Here is a 9735-nt window from a genome sequence, read left to right on the forward strand (position 1 = left end):
AAAGGGATACACTCGAGTATGATGTTAAGGCCCAACCAGACTATGGTAACAGAGTTTGTGCTGGAAGGATTCTCAGAGCACCCTAGTCTACGATTTCTCCTGATTGGCTGCTTCCTGACCCTCTACACAATGGCTCTAATAGGCAACATTGTGATCATTGCTTTGGTCACCACAAGCACTGGGCTCCACAGTCCCATGTACTTTTTCCTGTGCAACCTGGCCACCATGGATATTGTCTGCACCTCCTCTGTGCTGCCCAAGGCCCTGCTTGGCCTAGTGTCTGAGGAGAACACCATCTCCTTCAAGGGGTGCATGGCACAGCTCTTCTTCCTTGTCTGGTCTGCATCCTCTGAGCTGCTGCTGCTCACGGTCATGGCATATGACCGCTATGTAGCCATCTGCTACCCCCTGCACTACAGCTCGAGGATGAGCCCACACCTCTGTGGGGCCCTGGCTTTGGGTGTGTGGTCCATCTGTGCCCTGAATGCATCTATCAACACTGGTCTTATGACACGACTGTCGTTCTGTGGCCCCAAGGTCATCACCCACTTCTTCTGTGAGATTCCCCCACTCCTCCTGCTCTCCTGCAGCCCCACATATGTGAATAGCATTATGACTCTTGTGGCAGATGCCTTCTATGGAGGCATCAACTTCTTCTTCACCCTACTCTCCTATGGCTACATCATTGCCAGCATCCTGCGCATGCGTTCTGCTGAAGGCAAGCAGAAGGCCTTTTCCACCTGCTCATCCCACCTCATCGTGGTCTGTGTGTACTACTCATCTGTGTTCTGTGCCTATATCAGTCCTGCTTCCAGCTACAGTCCAGAAAGAAGCAAAGTGACTTCGGTGCTGTACTCAGTCCTCAGCCCAACCCTGAACCCCCTCATCTACACCCTGAGGAACAAGGATGTCAAGCTTGCCATGGGGAGACACTTGCCCTCTTTCTCTCATTAGGTGAGATGGACAGGCTGTTCCTATACATGCTTTCCTGAGAACAGCCTCATGGAGGTGGCTTGTACATATTATTGTTTTAGAAAAAGATTCTGTGATGCAAATATTGGACAATTCCACTTACTGTTACCTCAAAAACAACAAAGTTTTAAGGACAACACAAACAAAACCCTCAAGCTGTACTTCCTGATAAATATTCCTGATAAATACAAACTAGTTCAAAAGTAAATTTTATCTAAATTTGATGACCACATTCCACTTCTTGCAAGGTTTTCAGTGGTTGTCAATGTGATACAGAAAAAAACAAAGCCCTTTCGTCCATGGCACCTTGTAAACATTTTAGAACGTTGCTTCAGAACTATGGCTAATGGATCTAAACTTCATAAGCAATCTTGATGTGCCAGCATGTCATATTGTCTTGGGAAGACACATGTTGAGTGGCTTGGGTTCTCAATTTCACAGCTTCCCATGGATCTGTGAAAGTCAAGGTTAGCAGCATTGGTATAGAAGGAAGGCAATTGGAAGAACAGAGTTGAAGATTTAACTTTGAAAACTGAACTCACATTTGTGATTCCAGGTTACTTATGACAATTATGAAACTAGAATTCATGAGAACCATTAATATTTCCAACAAAGAGTTTTGAAAAAAGTAGATGAATATCTGCATGGGAGAGTGGAACTCTTAGTGCACATTATGAATAAAAATAAAAAATGGATCATAAACAAAAGTGTAATGTCTAAAACTTTGACCACTAGAACATATGTATTCATATTCTTTCTCCTTCAACAAACCCACCCTCATCCTAACTACCTACTATGTGCACCCAATCACTCTGGTTCTCAATATCTATCTATCTATGTATCTATTTATTTATCTATCTGTCTTTCTATATACCTATCTCATCTATCTATGTGTGTACATAATACAAAACAAATCTAAGGCAATATGACAAAAAATACCTAATCTAAAAAAAGCACACACTAAAAATGAGGTCTGTTTTGTGTTGACCAACCACTCCTGCTAAAACTTTTGAAACACTGTGACAACAGGACTTAGGGAGCTGAGGAAAGAATGGGGAAGGGAAGAGCATCTGCAGTCACTGCTGAGACACTGGTAGGAAGACAACTCAGTGAAGAAAGGGCAGCTTCTGTACCCACTGCTGAGAAATGAGGATGGGTCTTTTCTAACTAAACATAGTCTTCAACAACTACTTCCTTATTCTTCCTATGTGCTGGACCACACCAGGGCTTGTGTTGCAAATCAGGTATATTGTGTTAATAAACTCTTCATCCTTGTGAGCAAAATCACTTTTCAAACCATTTAATCTGTCTTGTGTTTTCAGAGAACTTAGTCCATGGACACTTGGCTCTTTGCTTTGGTCTGTCTATTGTGAGGCAGGGCTTTATGAGGTGGGTCCGTGGAGGAGGGGTAAGTGTCTTTCCATCATGGCAGCCCAAAACACATATCAGAGGAACTTCTGTGCTCAACTAGCTTTCTCCTTTAGCCTGGTATTTCTAGTCCCTAGTCGCTAGAGTTACCCACACAGAGTGGAAACACTCTCAGATGCATGGACAGTAGTGTCCCTCACTGTTTTCCTAGGTTATTTTTAATTCAGTTATGGTGACAAAAAAGAGTAACATCTGTGCATCACTGGTCTTGGCCTATTTGACCTGTTGTTTTCTTTGACACTGTTTGCTTTGTCATATTTCATACCATTCCTTTTGTTATTAGTCTCCAGACTATTATGTAAGCAACAGAACAACTGACAATCATCCAAGCATAAATATAAAAAGTGTCACAAACACATGTACAGCATACATCTCTAAAATACATTATTTGCGGAAATCTTATCATGATGGTGTGATGGCTAAAGAAACTGTTTCTTTATAGGCATCCATCTTGGTATCTAATAGCCAGTTGTCTCTGAATCAAGTTTTTGGAAGATAGATTCTTATAAACCCTGACCATACCTAAATTTTACAGCTCTAACCATCTGCATATTATCATATGACTGACTATAAATTTAGGTTTCTGTAACCTGATAATGAAGACAATCAAGGACAAATTTAAGTTTGCATCAACCACTTACTTTTGACAACACTGAACAACTTTTTGGATTGTAACATGCTTGTGCAGGTATTCAATGACTTCTTGTTTTCACCTTTAAAAGCCCTTCATTCACTTTCCTCCAGGATGGACATTTATTTGGGGGGGGGCTGAGATAGAGACTGTGACTATCCATTTTAATAAACTTGCCTAATTGTAATCTAAATTGAGGCTGTGGATCTTTTCCCTGTGATCTACTCCATATCATTTGGAGAACCGAGCATTTGAAGAACCTGGGAGATGGCAGACTCAGGGCTAGGATCTGAGATATATCCTATAAAGGGACAACTCTGAGATGGGCTTAGAGGAATTCAACAATGGCCACCCAAAATACAGAGTCATTAGTCATTGTCAAGCCCTAGATGTGGTCAAGCACATTTTGGAACTGGGGACACAGAGAAAACAAACTGTCACCACCACAGATTTGCAAATAGAGAACAAAATGGAAGTAAACATTTCTGGCTAATGCACACTTGAAACAGGACAAGCTGGTGAGTTTTTCTGAGAGTCTGGATATTTGGGAAAGAAAAGGGAAATGAGACATGACAAAAGATCAAGTTTGCAGCAATGGAAAATAGACATCCTGAAGAGCCTGTCCTCCCCATACCCTATGCCCTACCCTGCCCACTGTCCTAACACTCTGGTTGAGCACTGGGACAGAGGGTAGAGCCAACAATCTAGCCACCTTTGTGGAACTTGCTGGAGCTGTTCTGAGCACACTGGACCTGCCTATCCATGCAGGACCACACCAAATCCCCACCTGCCTGATCTCTGACCTGAGTTCTGGGACCCTCCCTGAGATCCACCTATCCCCTCGGGGCCATCCTAAACCACTGCAGGCTGGAACTTGACCCCCATCACTGGGCTTCTGCTAAAGAAGCCTCAGCTGGTAAGTGCCAGGCCCAGGCTAGATCTGCCTATCAGTGCCCAGAACATCCTGAGTCCCAGCCTTTGGGATCTTTGACCCCATCACCAGTCTTCTATTGGAACCTGTTCTTTGACCCCCATCTCCAAGACACTGCCTGAGGAGAGACCTCCTAGAGAGCTTGGACCACCCAGAGCTACAGACATCGAACCTCTGACACAACTAAGCCCACCTGGGGAGTACCAGGGAGAGAGGGAGAGAGAGATCCCACCTACACCTACTGGAAGAAGCAATGGAAAGACAGCAATATAAGAAAACACCAAACAATAGACAGACAAGCATAACATCATCAGAATCTAGGGACTCTACACTAACTAGACCGGAACACCCCAAAGCAGATGAAGCAGAAGAGAACGACTTAAAAATTATCTTCATAAAAATGATAGAGGCCCTCAAAGATGATGTTAGAAACCCCCTTAAAGAAATGGAAGAAAAAATAAACAAAAAATTGGAAGAAATTAACAAATTTGTTAAAGAAAGAACAGAAAGCCAAGAAAAAAACAATTAAATAGGTGAAGGAAATGGTTCAAGACTTGAAAATGAAATAGATACAATAAAGAAAACACAAACTGAAGGAATGCTGGAAATAGAAAGACTGGGCAAATGATCGGGAACTACAGACAGAAGCATAACCAACAGAATACAAGAGATGGATGAGAATCTCAGGTGCTGAAGATAAACTAGAGGAAATAGATTCATCAGCCAAAGAAAATCATAAATCCAACAAATCCTTAATAAAAAACACCCAGGAAATGCGGGACACTGTGAAAAGGCAAAACCTAAGAAAAATGGGCATAGAGAAAGGCAAAGAAGCCCAGCTCAAAGGTGGCAAAACATATTCAACAAAATCATTTAAGACTTTGCCAATTTGAAGAAGGACATGCCCATGAAAGTATAAGAAGCATACCGAACACCAAATAGACTGGACCAAAAAAAAAAAAAAAAAAAAAAAAAAAAAAGACCCCTCGACACATAAGAATTAAAACACCTAGCACCTAGCATACAGAATAAAGAAAGAATATTAAGAACAGCGAAGGAAAAAGGACAGGTAACATATAAAGGCAGACCTATCAAAATTACACCTGACTTCTCCATGGAAACTCTCAAGGCCAGAAGGTCCTGGATAGATGTTCTACAAGTACTAAGAGTCCACGGATGCCAGCCCAGGCTACTATACCCAGCAAAACTCTCAATCACTATAGATGGAGAAAGCAAGATATGTAATGACAAAGACAGATTTTCACAATACATATCTACAAATCCAGCCCTACAGAAAGTCCTGGAAGGAAAACTCCAACTCAAGGAAGTTAACTATCCCTACAAAGACTTAGGCAACAGATAATCTCACTACACCAGAAACCAAGGGTAAAGCAGGACAAATATTTTCACAATACCACTGCCAACAACAAATCTAAAACAAACAAGCATTAACAATCAATGGTCCTTACTCACCCTCAACATTAATGGTATTAACTCACCTATAAAAAGACACAGGCTAACAGAATGGATACGAAGACAGAATCCATCCTTCTGCTGCATACAAGAAACACATCTAAGCTTCAAGGTAGACATCACCTCAGGGTAAAGGGTTGGGAAAAGATCTTCCAATCAAATGGAACCAAGAAGCAAGCAGGTGTGGCTATCCTAATATCTAACAAGTTAGACTTCAAACCAAAATTAATCAAAAGAGGTGAAGACGGTCATTTCATATTCATCGCAGGAGAAATCCATCAGCACAAAGTCTCAATTCTGAACATCTATGCCACAGATACAAAGGCACCCACATTCATAAAAGAAACGCTACTAAAACTCAAACCTCACATAAAACCTCACACACTTATTGTGGGAGACTTCAACACACGACTCTCACAACTAGACAACACCACCAATCAGAAAGTTAACAAAGAAACAAAAGAACTAACAGATGTTATGTCTCAATTGGGTTTAACAGACATCTATAGAATATTCCAGCCAAACACAAAAGAATATACCTTCTTGTCTGCTCCACATGGAGACTTCTCTAAAATCGACCACAAACTAGGTGACATAACAAACCTCAACAGATCCAAAAAAATTGGAATTGTTCCCTGTGTCTTATCAGACCATCATGCTTTAAAATTGGAATTCAACAACATCACAAATTGCAGAAAACCTGCAAACTCATGGAAACTGAACAATGAGCAATTGCACTATACCTGGGTCAAAGAAGAAGTAAAGAAAGAAACTTAGGAGAGAGAGAGAGAGAGAGAGAGAGAGAGAGAGAGAGAGAGAGAGAGAGAGAGAGAGAGAGAGAGAGAATAAAAGAGGTAGCCATTATAGGATTGAAAAGAAAACTCAACCTAAAGAAATATCCAGAGACCTACACCTACAAGACTGACTCCAACTAGCAATTTGAGCAAAAGTGGAAAGGCAATCATAAATGCTTTTCCCTGATAATGAGATCAACATCTAACTTATTCATCATCATAGAGCCCTCATCTAGTACCTCTAGGAAACAAAAGCAAACACTGAGCAGAACTATAATCCAGGTGCAGAAAGGGAGGACAAGACCATGCTGCAGAAATACATAGAGACAGCTGACCTGAATAAGGAAGAGCTAACGGCCCCCCAGATTGATAACTGGGAATCCAGCATGGGACTGACTCAGATCCCCTGAACATGATCTCAGCTAGAAGGCCTGAGCAGTCTAATGGACCTCAGACAGTGGAACCAGGATGTATTCCTGGTGCACAAAAGGACCTTGTGGTCATATCCCCAATGGAGGTATACTCCATTAACCTAGAGACAGGAGAGAAGTCCTATTCACTACTTCAAATGACTTTACAGATTTAGATTACCCTTCCTGGATGGCATCACCCTACATGTGGAGGGGGGGTTGGCAGGGGAGGGTGGTCAGGGTGTATGGCAGTTTAATAAGGATCAGGATAAACAATTAGGCCGAACAGATGTTTATTCAGGGAGAAATAACTCACAACATAGACAGGTGAACACCACGGGTTCCTGCTTCCAAGAATTCCTCTGGACATCCTCCTGTCCCCCTGCAGCTAGCAAGAGAGAGCTCTCCTGTGCCTCCTCTGACCTAGTTCCCCAGGTCATTTCCGCCCCTGACTCCACCCCCAATGGGTGTGGTCAGTGCTACAGAAGGAGACAAACTGAATATCCCACTACAAGGGTGCATGTGAAGGGGGGAGAGAGGAAAAGAGGGAGGGAAGGAAGGAGGGAGGGAGAGGGAATTGGAATCAATATGTAAAATAAAAAATAAAAGAAAATTAAAAAAAGAAAAGAAAAAAGACATCCTCCTATCCCCTTGCTTTTGGCTTTGGAGTGAAGGTGGCCACCATACGCCTGTGTTTGTCTGATCTCCTCTGGATGGTCTGTTTTTATAAGTTGTATGCTTTTGTCTAGTGAACTTGTGTTTTTTGGTGTGCATGCAAGGTTTTTTATATGCTTTGTTTTGTTTTGGCAAAAATTGGGACAGACTGACCATAGCCATGTGAGCCTTGAATTTCATGATGCAAAACTTCTTAGAATTCTAGGAGACAGACTACAGTGTTAAGATGTGACCCAGGAAGCTCTCAGTGAAATAGAATGACCAGATTTAGGGTGGTTTAGTCAATACTCACACTGCCAAGAGAGTCTGGAGAATCCTGGGCATCATGACCAGTTTCATAAGACCAATCATAGGCTCTCCCTCCCCTTGGAGTCCCTCCTTCACTGAAATGTTGAGCCTTTAAAGGCTCCTCTGTTCTAGTTACCAAATCAACCAGCAAGAGTAAATACCCAAATAAAATGTCTGGACTCTCTGTTCTGATATCTATGGAGGAGGTTTTTTCTTACCTTACAACCCATGTACCAAGGAGACCTTGATATCAGCCCTAGCACTAAAGCTACCTGAAATATTGAACCTTTCTATTTGTAGGTGGATGAACAGAACAGGGTGGCAAAGGTGTGTTGAGTCATATTTTGGAACCTAGGAAAAAACTTTCTCTAAACACGTAGACTCTGTAGCAGCAGGATATGCAGCTTCAATCCAGGCCATTGCTACCACTGCACTGATGGGAAAGAGAACTGATACAATAACCTTGGGACAGGAATTGGTGTTCCTCATGGCACACACCACTGAAATGATCATTCATGGAGCTTCTGAGCACTGAATGTTAGACACACCTCATCCATTATCAAGCTATCCTTATATATACGTCCAGAATCAGATTCTCACCCTCTGCAGTGTTAAGTCCACCATGCCTGCCTGACAATGATGAATATCCAGTCTGTCACTGAGCCCAGACCATTGACCATCTGCAATGTGGATTACTGGATCCTTGAGACCAGCCCTCATCCCAGGAAGGCAGGTGTGACCCTACTCACAAATGAAAACAATTATGTAGAGGAAGGGGTCAGTTATGCAGTAGTAGTTGTGGTGACACTTAGTAGGGTAATTTGAGCTCTTTCGATGCTTAACTCAGTGGTGTTGGAGTGATGAAACCATTTCCTTTCCCAAAGTTAATTTATTAGTTCTCTTTCAATCTCAGCCTCAAGGTACACTGGTCAAAAAATGCAGAACTGATAGCCTTGACCCACGCACTAAAATGGGGAAATGGCCATTCAGGCAACATCTAAAGTTGATAGCCAGTATGCCTTAGTCATTCCATGTGTCTTTGGTGCTTTGTTCCAAGAACAGATCCAATTGGCCTCCATGGGAAAGAAGATCAAAACAAACAGATCTCTACCCTTGTAAAAACTATTTCACTGCCAAAGAATCAGTTGTTGTCCAGAACAGAAAGGGAACCCAGTTGAAGTTTTTCGGGTCACTTACATAAACTATCATATCATCTATAAATAGTGACAGTTTGACTCTTCCTCTCCAATTTGGATCCCCTTGATCTCCTTTTGTTGTCTTATTATTCTAGCTAGAACTTCAAGTACAATATTGAAGAGATATGGAAAGAGTGGGCAGCCTTGTCTTGTTCCTAATTTTAGAGGAATAGCTGTAAACTTCTCTCCATTCAGTTTGATATTGGCTGTTGGTTTACTGTATATTGCTTTTTTTAAAAAATTCATTTTTATTTTACATGTCGATCCCAGTTCCTTCTCCCTCCCTCCCTCCATTCCTCCCTCCATCCCTGTTACCCTCTCTGCCCCCACACATGCACCCGGATAACCCTCCCCTCCCATACTCCCAGCCCAATTCCACATGTAGTGCAATGCCATACAGGTGGGGTCAAATAAATCTGACAAGTCCTTTGAAGTAGGGACTAGGAATCCTCTCCTGCCTCTAGGTTAAGGCAATATCCCTTCATGGGGGATGTGTCTGCAAGGTCCTTTTGTGCATCCTTGTTCCACTGTCTGAGGTCCCTTAGACTGCCCAGTCCTTCTAGCTGAGACCCAAATTCAGGGGGGGCCTGAGGCAGCCCCCTGCTGGATTCCCAGCTATCAGTCTGGGGGGACCGTTAACTCCTCCTTGTTCAGGTCAGCTTCCTCTATGTGTTTCTGCAACCTGGTCTTGTCCTCTCCCTCTGCATCTGGACTCTAGTTCAAATCAGTATTTAGTTATGGGCATTTGGTTCTGTTTCCAACAGGTACAAGATGAGGGCTCCATGATGGTGGGTAAATTAGTTGTTGACCTAACTATCTGGGAAGGGCGTTTATGGTAGCCTTTCAATGGTTGCTCAAATTGTTAGTTGGCAGCAGTCTTGTAGGTCTCTAGACCTTTCTTTAGGTTCAGTTTTCTCTTCAAACCAATAATGGCTTC

The 9735-nt window shown here is 42.4% G+C and overlaps 1 protein-coding gene across 1 annotated transcript; it reads left to right on the plus strand.

The window, feature by feature from the left end:
• On the plus strand, nucleotides 1-954 carry LOC127227724 (olfactory receptor 13A1). The gene has a single exon (XM_051192073.1). It carries the CDS (start codon nucleotides 19-21, stop codon nucleotides 952-954), a length of 936 nt encoding a protein of 311 aa, XP_051048030.1. The 5' UTR covers nucleotides 1-18.
• Nucleotides 955-9735: the final 8781 nt, after the last annotated feature.

Source organism: Phodopus roborovskii, unplaced genomic scaffold (genome assembly GCF_943737965.1).
Source record: "Phodopus roborovskii unplaced genomic scaffold, PHOROB, whole genome shotgun sequence".
NCBI classification, from domain to species: Eukaryota; Metazoa; Chordata; class Mammalia; order Rodentia; family Cricetidae; genus Phodopus; species Phodopus roborovskii.

Excerpts from the sequence above, each read along its gene's own strand:
- LOC127227724 (XM_051192073.1), top strand. The coding sequence starts at position 19 with ATGATGTTAAGGCCCAACCAGACTATGGTAACAGAGTTTGTGCTGGAA.